Genomic DNA, 12,873 nt, shown 5'->3' on the forward strand with positions numbered 1-12,873 from the left:
TCCCCTGAAAATAAGACCCAGGGCATATTTTGGCATTTCAAAAAATATAAGAGAGTGCCTTATAATCGGGGAAACAGGGTAGTAGCAAAAGTGCCTAAATATCTTAATGTGCAAAGCCCATAGTACATTATAGTTATTTCCTGTGGAGCCGGTAATGCTGCAGTTACTGCAAAAAAAACATGTATGGTGGATTGGCCCTTAAAGCTGTGGGAAAGGGATGACCAACACTTTTAAAAAAGTTAAATGGTAAAGATATCAAAAGAGGATACAAGACGGGAATGAAGGGAAGATAGAGGACAGGGGCTTCTGGAGAGGCACTTTTGCAAGGTGCTTTGTTTCTAACCAGAGGCGCCCTCCTTAAAGAACATCTATTTTCTATTTTTTAAAGTTCTGGATAATGTAGAGCAGGGCTTAACAACCTAGAATATGTTCTCCCATATGAGCATCTGATGTCCATTTATACTGGTAATCAGAATTGCAACTGACTTTAACAGCTGTAATTGACAGCTGCACTGATTGTCAGTTACACAGTCTGGCATTCCATTCTGTGCCCACTCACCTTCCTGACATCATGCCAGCCCTTGTCCCAGTACAAGCATAGACCTGTCTGAGGCTGTGGATGTATGTGTACTGTACATAGAATCCCATCTGCCACCTTCTTTCTCTTCACTTTCTTTGTACAACTACCAGCTGCAACAATGTACAGCTGCATGTAAAATCCTTGCATTTCTGATAAGGAACTGGATTATGAATTAGGGCTGATTTCAGATATGGAAGTACAGGAATTGGAACTGACCTGAGGTGCAACATAATTATATTTAACCTGCTAATAACAGAACAACTCCAAGTTCAAAAATTGCAAAACAAATTATACGGCTATTACACACTTTTGTTATCTGGCACACTAACTCTCATAAATTGACAAGGGGCCTTCATTATCAAAGCTCTGGAGACAAGAGGATACACTTTCATCAGTGAACCTGGGTGATCCAAAAAATCTAGAATGGATCTGGTCCAGGATTGAAAACATTTGCTTACAAATAGAGATCTGTAACAGGTTTGCTGGATCACCCATGTTCACTGATGAAAGTTTATCCCTTCCAGCTTTGGAGAGCTTTAATAAATCAGGCCCTTATGGTGGAAAAGTTTCTTGACCAATGGCTTAAAAACATAAAGGTTCCCAGGAACCCAAGTACATGTACCTCATCTTTTACTGTGTTTTCCCAGGTACTTACAATGTTAGCCTGTCACTGAGCAGCCAATATCTCTCCCCACCTCATTGCTTTTAGGAGCAATAGAACAATAGTAAGGTTCCTCCTCGGCTCTGATGTGTCACATGAAAAAAGCCAATAGGGAAGCATTGGAGGAATACCCACACTACATCTGAGGTCGGGTAGGTACAGGAAGGGCAAGGGGTATTTGGTGGGGGGCCATTGGACTTATGGCAAGATTTGTAATAGAAGGTAGGAGATTTGTTTTTGGGGATGTTTTTTTTTTTTTTGAGATGGGTGGTTTGGGATTCAAGATAATACTCACTTAGCTTTCTTGGGATGGGGAGGTTAGTACACCTGTCCCCTGTGCTCTTGTCACTATGTACAACTAAAGCCTGCTTTCTATGCATTTTGTACTCCTGGCCCCTGAACTCTGTGCCTAGTGTACCTCTGAACCCACCACTACATTACATATCCCTGCACTCATTGGGTTACATACCCCGAACCCTTCACTCTATGCTGTATTTACCCTTGCATCTATGCATTACCCACTCCTAATGTTAGACCCCTAAATCGTGCACTGTGTGCATTACACACTCCTGACCCCTGCACTCTGTGTCTCACACCTTATTAACCCCTAAATTCATCACTGCATGCATTACATCCCCCTGTCCCTGATTGTTTGAATCTTTATTTTAACAAAGGATTAACTCTTGATTTGTAATGTGTGGAAAAGCATGAACTGGAGTGTAAAAAATATTTTTATGAAAATTATATGTACCTTATGGGTACATGGACTAAATATTAAATTAAATAAATATATATAAATATATATATATATATATATATATATATACACACATATATGCTTGGTAGGCTCAGATTTTTTTTAACCATTTTCCTTTAATATTTGGTCACACCCAATGTTTGCCACACACATATATGCCATGTAGGCTCAGATTTTATTTATCCATTTCCCATTAAACCATATGGAACCCACTGTTTGCACAGGGTGGATATTTATAAAATCCCCTCTTACAGAATGTCATTTCTGTATCAGTCTGCATTTCTTGATCAGAAAAGCCTTTATCGCTACAGGAGGAAATGTATATAAATTGCCTTAAAAAATAGAAAAATACTTTCACAAAATATTTAATTTCAAAGAAAAATCATGGTTTGTTTACCATAGTCATTGCTAGTAAGAAAACCATATTACTCCCAATAGCATCATATTGAAATAGGCAATATTATGCCTTTAGGGTAAATTATTTTATGCGGCATGAATAAGGCTAAAGTAATTTAATCATAAGTGGAACATTTGACCTGAGCTCTGGCGATTGTTTTAGTTTGATTAAATGAGTTCAATAATTTATCACATCCAGGTGCAGAAACTTATGTCTGCCAATAAGCTCAATAGAAAAGCTGAAATTAATAATGCAGTGTGAGTGCCATTTGCAAGTATAATGCACTATATTGGCTGTTGTTGTGGACATTTCCTTTTAGTACTCTAATGGTATATCTACCATTGCACAGCTCAATTTTCAATTTTTCAGCAAAAAAAAACAAAAATTCACATTCCATAGCATTGTATCAGATGGATTTAAATGCAATTTTCCCAGCTTCATGTTAAATTTATTTGTGCTTCCTATTCAAATACATATCAACACTGAGAGCAATGTACGTGCATTTTAAAAATACATTACACTGCTGTAGTTGGAACCCAGCTTTAGGACCTGTATACTTTGCTCTAGATTTGAATCTATCTTTTTTTAAACAATGAAATAGTGTGTAAATAAACATAAATACATATATAAAACAGTGGAAACGGATAGGAACAAGATATTATTTTCCTTTCCTGTGGATATAAACAGCAGTATGCAGGAGAGATTCTTCCCTTCCCCTAGGACAGGGTAGAAAATCTACTGAAAAGCCCTCCGAAGAAGCCTATATTTGATGCTATTACCTTTACAGCTAGATTTCTCAAACTGTAGTTTAAATCATCAACCCTTTTTATTTATTAGTTATTAAAGACAGTAAAAGCAGGGAAGGGGAGGTCCTCAATGTACTATATAGACTTTTTACTTTTTGATTCCCAAAACAAATGATTAAACACACATTGGTCCTAATTTATTATGTTTTGTATTGTATATGTTGCCCCTCCCTGGACTCAATAGGTCTGATTTTTTAAAGCTCTCCAAAGGCTGCAGAGGATACACTTTCATCATTGAATCTGGGTGATCCAAAAAACCTGGAATGGTCCAGATTTAAAATATTTGCCAGCAAATAGCAAATGACTTTGAAGAAATCCAATTCAGGTTTTCTGGATCACCCAGCCTCACTGATGAAACTGTATCCTCTCCAGCCTTGGAGAGCTTTAATAAATCAGAACCATTGACTCAAGGGAAGGGCAACATATACAATACAAAACATATCAAGAAACACAATACTTACCCTAAAATCCTTAATCTTAAATCTTATAGACCACAGAAGACCAACAGGTGATCCACCTGCTCTCCAGCACTGAAATACACACTGAACTGTCAGGCAGAGTGATCTCTATGGTGTTTTACAGCCCATTTGTATTAAATGGTATTCCTAACTAACCACAATGCACCACAACACACAGAAATACAGTCTCTAAAAGTGACATGGCCTAATGTAAATTGAAAGTTAACAATTACTGTGGACCAGCAGCATTACAGGCCAATTTTCTTCTCAAAGAGATTTGGAAGGTTCTTACATCTACATTAACATTGCTCAAAAGTAAGCCTAATGGCTTGTTGGTACCATTAGTTCAAAAAGTATGCTACACCCTGGCTGGCATGATGACACATATCTATGCAGAGTGTCTATAACAGCCTGAGCTCAGTGCCATTCAAGGTGACTATTGACATCTAGTGGAAAATCTTTTGTGGGGGCCTGCACCAGGTTGAAAGTATCGTAGCAATAGCCTATTTTGTTTTTATGCTGGGCTGCTGATTTAAATGTTTAGATGAAAAACAAAGATTGTGTACCTTTATATTGTGTATATATGCAAAACAACAAACAAAAAAAAACAATACTTTTGAATCACCTGAATCTCATACTTTTGTGTTTCTGCAACAGTTTGGCCCTGTGCCTTACCTGGCAAGAGCTAATCATAATATTTAGAGGTCACTTACTTAAAGCGTACCTAAACTCACAATTTTCACTTTACATAAAAGGGTAGACAACCCTGTGTGTTTGTTTTTTTTTAAATGCAATACCCCTAATTCTCGATCGTCAAGGCTTTTTTTTAAGTGCAACACCCCTAACTCTCGATCGCCTACGTCAGGCATCCCGGGAGGGTTTTGGGCATTCCTTCTCGGAGCATGGGCAGTGAGATCTGCAAAATTTTGTTTTCATCCTACATCACCCGAACTCGCACCTGGGTCGGGGGACGTAGAAAGAAGAACAGGAAAAAGAAGAGAAGATGGCGGCGCCCGGAACGCCAGGACGACGCGGGACTTGATGCAGGACAACCCCTGGAACCATCAGACTACCCTGTGGGATTAAAGGTAAGTGTATTTTTTTTTCTTTTGCTGTTTTGGGTTTAGTTCTTTTTTAAGCTTTCTTGCATTGGCTGCAACCTGGTATTGGCCTGCTTTTTTATGTTTTGTACATCCCTTGTAAATGGCATACTTGGCTAATAGATGACCTGACCTAAGAGATCATTTTATCCTCCCACTACCCATCCCTTCTAAACAGATTATGTATACACCTTAGCACACCAGGAACCAGGACAAAAAATAATATAGTTGCTATTACCCATGTCCCTGTCCAGGACAAAGTAACTAAAAAAAATCATATTAAAGAACAGTGATCCTGAAAATGGACATGTAGGTAACTAAATGCTAACTAAAACATAAAAGCTAAACCCCAGGCAAACAGCTAAGTACACAGTTGGTGATCTGAGGTTTGGAGTTAAGCAATACAGCCAGGTCACACCTCTGCCCCTGCCTGTGATTGAAAATTTAAAGTATCAACCAAAATATCACTTGACAGATCAGCTGTAAAATAGCACACGGGATTGGCACCTCTTACCGCACCCCTCTTTTCCCTATCTGTGTGCTGCTGTGCAGTAAATCACAACTAATTCAAAGCCACAATCAAGTACTCTAGTTGCATTTGAAATTTCGAAGAATGCATAACTGCATTAGGTAGTGTTTTTATATTTGCCTAGAACTCAGCTTTAACTGTGCAGTATATTTCCTATTCTCTGGGAAGGGAAACAGAGAAATACTCTGTGTTTAAATCTGTTATACTAGATGTAAGGGTATTCCAATTATTCAGGATAAATAAAAACATATAGTATTTATAAGCTTGGTGCTCCATTGGTATCTGTTAGTTAATTGAGATTTTTCCATTCTTTCTCCATTATCCAGGGTTAGCTACAATGAATATGTAATAAATTCATATGAACTCTCTCCCCCTGGTGGTCACTTTTCAAACTCACACTGAATTGTGGAATTTTAGCAGATCATACATGTTGCATTCTTTGTTTAGTATAATCAAAGACAAAATGTTACAATTACTAAAAATGTTTATGTTTCATTGCTGTATAGACCCTTACTTCCCAGCAAACATATCCCATTACCTCCACTGCACCAAAACACATACACCAGTGTGTGGATATGTGCTGAGAACCTAAATGTACTAAATGGTCACATGCAGCAACGCATCAACCAACACTATATAATGATCTCTGTAATGCACACACAGGAGTGAAAAGGCTCTCATTATTTTATCATTGCTTATCTGGTTTATAAATTGAAAAACGACTGCAGGTTATGGCATACTATTATCATTTATCATTATTTGATTTGATCAAATCCAGAACACCTTATGCATTTATTTATTTTTCCTGATGCCTGTGGACTTATTTGTTTTATCATTACAACATAAACATTGTATTAAATAGTGAATACAATCCAGGAAAATCATTTGCTCTAAAGATTTTAATTGCATTTCCCTTATAAAATATTTTTTTCAAATTCAACCTAGTAATACTTACTATTACTAATCTATTCATACAAAATGCTGTATAAATCTATTCCCATACATGCAATAGTTGTATATATTAGCTTTTAATATGTGAAAAATGTTACATTCTAAAGTTTAAGTTGTCTTCACAGGGTGAATGTAACACCCTAAAAACATTTACTCAGAATAGTCTAAAAACTAGAGCCCAATAGCCTACACTAGAACAAAGAAGCACAGAACATTTGCATTAAAGAAAAAATATATTAAGAACATTAGGTTTTGCTCCATTTGCATAACAGACACACCTTTACACATTGCTAATAACATTCTAAAACTAATGTTAGTAAATGTCAGTAAATGTAAATGTTATTCGATTACACAAAACAAATGTACATGTTCACTGGACAAATATCTATGCAAATTATTTATAAATAAAGCCCCCAAAAGTGTAAGATGGTCATTTAAAGTGGCTTATTCATTAAAGTGTATAACCAGCCAAAATCTGTTGTGAAGTAGTTTGACTTCAATAGAATAATTTCTGAATGGTTTACATCAGTTATTGCACTTAAAGACAAACTATACTTAGTGGTTGTTGAGCTTCTGCCATAACCAGCAAGCATGTAGAGCATTCTTGCCAATTATGGGACAGACTTACCTGTGTGCAGGTCTAGGACATTTCTTTGGCGGCTGATCCTTTGTGCAGCACCACTGCTCACAAAGCTAAGCTCTACACTGCACAGCACATGCACTGTACAGTGTAGAGCTTAAACAAAAAGCCACCAGGAGCCAGGGCTATATATATCATGCCTCAATTTATGCCAAATCGTTCTACCTCCTGGTGACTTGAGTTTACGTCAGCTTTAAACATACAAATACTTTGTTAAATAATGAAAACAATGTCAACAGGGTGTTGATTAGGAAAACATAGTTGATACTACACTTTAATAGTATAAACATGTGCCCTAATAAAACCTTCTTGTTTATGGATGTGATGATGTATACTTGACAACCCTCCTTTTTTCTGGTTTTAGTTTCAGTAGCCCGGGAAGTAACATGGTGTGAATTCCTCATGCTTAACACTGTGTTTACATATATTTTAGTGAAAAGAAAGAATATCACTTAGTACTTACTGATGTAGAATTGATGCCATTTAGTTGGCTGGATCAGGCGGTTATCCTCTTATTTACAGATACTACCATATTGCTTCAGATAATCTTGGCATGCCAGTCTATTTGGTGCTGTTTCCCAGAGATAAACTGCTAGGTGTCTAACTTTGCAACAATAATACAGCTACTGAAGCGTTGCCACCGCAATGGAAGCCAGTCAAGTTATTTCTTTAAAAAAATGGCTGGATGAAGATACTAATGTATGACGTGGTCCAGCTGGCACCACCTTGTTTTCCTTCTCCATGACTGCTTGTGTGTGTGTCTGATTAGTGATAGATATGCCTCTGAGTGTTGACAAAAATAAAATATCTCTCAATTCTAAATGGATGCAATAGGCTTGGTTTATTAAAGCTTACCAAGACTTGAAAAGATATACTAATATGGGTGAGCCCGTGTGATCCAGCGAAGTTATTGTGGACCTATAATGCTGTCCTTCCTAAAGAAGAAACTATAGAGGTCATATATTGAACATTTAAGTTGGTGGGTTGCTATGGTCAATGACTTTTATCTTTTACTTTTCATTTTTTTACAGTTAAGAATTGGAATAGATTACCTGTAAATGCTGTTTTTCCTCTCATCCAAAACTTACTAGTAGGCAAATCAACTCAAAAATTAGGTGGACCATGATGGTAGTAGGGGCGCTAGGCTTAGTAGACGTGTGCCAATTTTGAGTTCTTTTTAGTAAATGTTAGCAGTCTACTCATCGTAGGGGGTCGATGTTTGGGTGTCAGACTGAATATGTTGGCAAATAATAATAATAATACTGAAAACACAAGTCACTTGATGTTTATGAATATTATTATTGCATCTAATTGGAATTTTGATCACTTCACATTTGAGAAAATGATTAAAGGACAGAATATATAAATGTCTGTGCACAGTTTTGGGACCTTCCAATGATTGAATGCTGAGAAGAAAATCAGTCGGATCTTGCAAATTTAGCAGCAAATCTGCTCATGCTTAGATTACAACTGTGGCAAGATGGATGTGAATGGATTAATGTTCTCTATAAGACTTTATAGCATTGTACATCTTCACCATGGAGCACCAACCTAGGGAGAGTTTTTGTCTCTTGGTTACCTAAATGCAAAAATGTATACATTGGGCCTGATTTATTAAAGTTCTTCATGGCTGGAGAGAATACACTTTCATCAGTGAACCTAAGTGATCCAGCAAACCTGGAACGGATTTCTTATAGCCATTTTCTATTTGTTAGATTTGTTAGCAACTGTTTTCAATCCTGGACATTTCAGGTTTGCTGTATCACCCAGCTTCACTGATGAAACTGTATAAATAAATCAGGCCCATTGTGTTCAATGTTATTGGTGAGGCTTTTAATTTGCAAGCCCTGTGACATTAGTAAAATGAATAGCACTTGTATAAATATGATGCTGCAGTCAGGGTAAATTGTAAAGTAAGATAAAGACAATTTGTGACTGGTTATACGAATCCAGTAGCAGTGAATCAGCAGGCAGAGAAGTCATGATCAGCAAAGGCACAGTTATCATTAGGGAAGCCTTTCGTAATATTTTATTACCTGCTGCTACCTAAGTAAATGCTGATGGAAATTTCTCATCATTCTGCTGAACTGATAGGATTCCTCTAGTGGCTTTAAACAAATCTCCAATTATTCATTCCTCATATTGCTAAGGGATACAAGAGTCAACATACAATGGTGATGCAAGAAGTGAGAACAACGATATTCTCTGTGTGCTCTGGTTTCCTTCCACAGCCAACCAAGCACACTGCTGGGATAACTGATGCCTAATAGCATTGGCCCCGTGTATGTTTGTTTGAAGATAAGAGATATTTAAATATTAGCTATTTCAGGGCCTAGGACTATTTTTTTTTCATTTTAGTATTCTCTGGTACTGGTTATGTCCAAGATATGGTGGCTATACCATCAACTAGATCCAATAATCAATAAATTACACACAAATCAGAATTGTTAAACATTAAAATCCAGCATAAAGACTATAGAGTATTGCTGTTGCATTTTTTTGCATTTTGTCATTATTTGGTTTTACCTACATGATAAGCCATGCAAGCTGTAAAGTTTACCTTGTACACATGTTAAAGAATAACATATCAAAAATCTATCAAACTGTAAAATGGCAGCAGTCTTCTCTAACTGGGAACCAGTCTATAACAATCTACTGTAACGGGAAACCAGTCAGTCTCTTGTAACATGACTATAATATACTCAGATATGAGTATCTCTTGCATTTAGCAACACAAGAGCATCCTGATACATGTAGTAGTATGTTTACATGTACTAAAAGAGGTATAATGTATAACATGGCTGTCTAATGGTGAGTAACAGTGATAAAATAAGGTTTTAGGCAAATTTACTGGTACCATAGGTTGGGTTAAAATTCCTGCAGGTTTAAAAAGTATGCTGAAAGTTATGGGTCATGGGACGAGTTAATGTGCAACAGATTTATGCAAGGCTCTTTTCTATAGCAAAGTGTATCCCTCTTTATGGATGAAGGCAAAACTCCCATTAAACAGATTATTTAACAGTTCATATACATATACGCTAACTATTGCTGCCATTGGGTTGAACATTTTGACCAGCCAGTCTTGAGAGACTCAAATCTTTGTTAGTTAAGAAACTTTCTTTCTACTCTAACACCACTGCTTCCTGAATTAATTTTTACTGCTTCTTGGATGGAGACAATTATATTGATTTATTATTTAATGAAGAAGCTGAGAGGTGATTTTGGAATCTGCATTGCTGAACCAGAAAAGTCCTGCATGTCAGCAGTGGTTGTGGATCATGCTGTATATATTGGTGCAAGGCATCCTGACCCTCCCTAATTAATGTAAAATTCTCTATTTTGCTGATACAAAGGCAGTTTTCCATACTGTGATGGGCAGGTACCCCTTCACTTAGGCTGTGAGTGTATACCCAGGAAACCTTTTGAGGAAGCAGTGGGTCATTTTGACTCACACAGTCACTTTCCTCGATAAGGTTTTTAACCTGAGATAATGGTTCTGACTCAAGGGACCAAATAAAGAACCAATCTTAGTCTTAGACCACCCTTTCCTCCTGAATTTCCTACAGTTCTCTTTACGCTTCTTCTTTCCCTCTTTTTGCTTTATTCCTCCCCTTTCTTTACCTATTCCTCCCATAATCCCTTTTTTATATCTCCATACTTTAAAGTAACAATATTAGAAAGAAAAAAAATCATTCCAGTGGACTTGATGCAGCAAGTACAGTCTGTCCATGTTGTGTGTACTGCTTTGTTGACACACCCAGTAAGCTAAAATTATAGAAGTATGTATGATATCAATTAGATAGTTGTGCCAAGAGGGATATGGAGTAATATTATGTCCACTGATGAATATTTTCTACATTTGAGTCTCTCCCTAATCTCATGTTTTAGTGGTTAGGTCAGATCAGGGTACAGCTCAGTGTTTAGCCCTCTTTGTAATATCTCTCCTATACTATTTGCTGCCCTGTAAATTGTTCTCCTTAACCTTTTACTGGAAGAACAGTTTCTAGCCTGTATTTAAATGTCAGAGCATATCACAAATCTCACATGTGTTATACAAACTAGAAGGTCAGTTGGATTGCAGTTGACGCAGTTTATCTGTATCCTGTGTGTTCATCCTCCATGTATGACCATCATTAGCAATCTAACGGGTGATTTTGGATATCGGAGGGTATGACACCTGTGTGCTACTTTGTAGTTGTTGTTTTGTTCTCTGCTGTATATGTTATCTATGTGTCAATCTTACCTCCCTTTCTTTATATATATATATATATATATATATATATATATATATATATATATATATATATAAATAAAGAAAGAATGAATGATACCAAAAAAAAAATCAGACCAAAAAGAAATAGGTGTTGATGCAAGAACGAGAGGGTGGTTTGGTTGGAACTGGTCCTTGAAATGGAAATCTATTGAAAAGCCTGCTCTGTTTCTAGTGGTTTCAGCAGAACCACAAAATGTACCACAACACTTAATTGGTTTATATAAATGTAATACTGATTTAATCAAGTTGTACTACTACCTAATATACGTTACCTTTTTTTTTTTTTTTACAGGATGACTACCAGGAATATGAACCGGAAGCATAACATCCCTCAGCCCTGGACCCAGCCACCAGCAGCGTTAGCACAAAGATAGCTATAATTAAAATAATAATAAAAAAAAAATTCCCTTTCCTCTGCCCTTTCCTTCCCAAGAGGAGTGTGAAATCCACCCCCTCTTCTCCCAAGAAGTGAGCTCTTCCTTTACTACACCTCCAGAAAGCCTCATGTGAAGTGGTTTCATGTACGGTAATCCTTAGCGTTGAGTCATTAGTCCAAGCAAAACTGGTGTTTAAACTAAAAAAAAAAAGCCCTTTGTGATGTATGAACCCATGAATGCATTGTAATTGTCTTTGCAGTCCTCGTGCCCCAGAAAATTATTTCTGCTTCCCTCCCAGAGAATAATTTCCGGGGGCTTTTTTGGTGGATTTCGTCACTCATAATTATTTTGTAACCTTTTATTTGTTTTGGTGTGTAAGCTTGTTCTGTGGCAGAGGGGCCTGCAACCCTCTGCAACTGAACCTGCGGGTATTCTTCTACGTCTACCAATATAAATAAAGCATGTTTTACTTTTTATAAAGAGAAGGTGGAAACACCTACAAATGTTTTTTTCACCCTAATCGGCTGCTGTGATTTCTTACAAGTCTAGGTAGTCGTTAAGAAAAGGGAAAAAAAACACACAAAAAAATTAAGCTGTGGATGAATGATCTTTGACATAGTTTATTCAGTGTTCTAATGTGATATTTATTTTGCTGTTTTTTATACATATATACACACATATCGACAAATATATAAATGGTTTAACTTATTTGTGACTGTTCTGTAAAACAGATTCAAATCTGTAATATTCCATGCAGAAACTTTTCAATGTCCTTGTGTTCCAAATAATTTTGCAAAATGAATAAAAAAAAAGAAAATCAATGAAACCAGACTGAAGTTGTGAGTTTTTGAAATTATATTGGCAGCCCCACTAATGATTTGGAATAGTGGGCAAGAACTAGGTGAAGGTTTTGTGGGATCCTGGACAATTTACACTACAAGTGAGCATCAAAATTTCCAAATGCTTAGTGCCAGTACACTTCCAGATGCTCTTCCTCTGCACATTCTTAAGGATTGATGCTGAAACTGGCACATTGCAAACCGGTTTTACATTTATTCATCTTATATTTTATTACCCCTCAATAACACGCCTTATTATCCCTCATTAACATGCTAATGAAACCTTTTTATATATACCTTCTGTTTTTATCGTGTAACCTATTTTAGATGCAGTGCTGTTTGCAATGTAGACAGATTGGTGGGAGCTGGTGGGAGGGCTCTGCAAGGTACTGTACAAAGATTTCTAAGAACATGAAGTTGTGGTAGCACATACATGGGATGCTGACCCTCCATGGTGAAAGAACTTAAATCCATTGAATGAAAAGGGTGGGACAGGGACAGTCAG

The 12,873-nt window shown here is 36.8% G+C and overlaps 1 protein-coding gene across 1 annotated transcript in view; it reads left to right on the forward strand.

Moving 5' to 3' along the window:
- SNCB (synuclein beta) overlaps positions 1-12,355 on the forward strand; it is a 47,824-nt gene extending 35,469 nt beyond the window's left edge. The window contains exon 7 of the mRNA XM_072401040.1: positions 11,445-12,355. Coding sequence (XP_072257141.1) covers positions 11,445-11,477 — 33 coding nt within the window. The 3' untranslated portion in view covers positions 11,478-12,355. The remainder of the gene's footprint in view (positions 1-11,444) is intronic.
- The last annotated feature ends 518 nt before the right edge of the window (positions 12,356-12,873 follow it).

This window comes from Pyxicephalus adspersus, chromosome 2 (assembly GCF_032062135.1).
Source record: "Pyxicephalus adspersus chromosome 2, UCB_Pads_2.0, whole genome shotgun sequence".
Classification (NCBI taxonomy): Eukaryota; Metazoa; Chordata; class Amphibia; order Anura; family Pyxicephalidae; genus Pyxicephalus; species Pyxicephalus adspersus.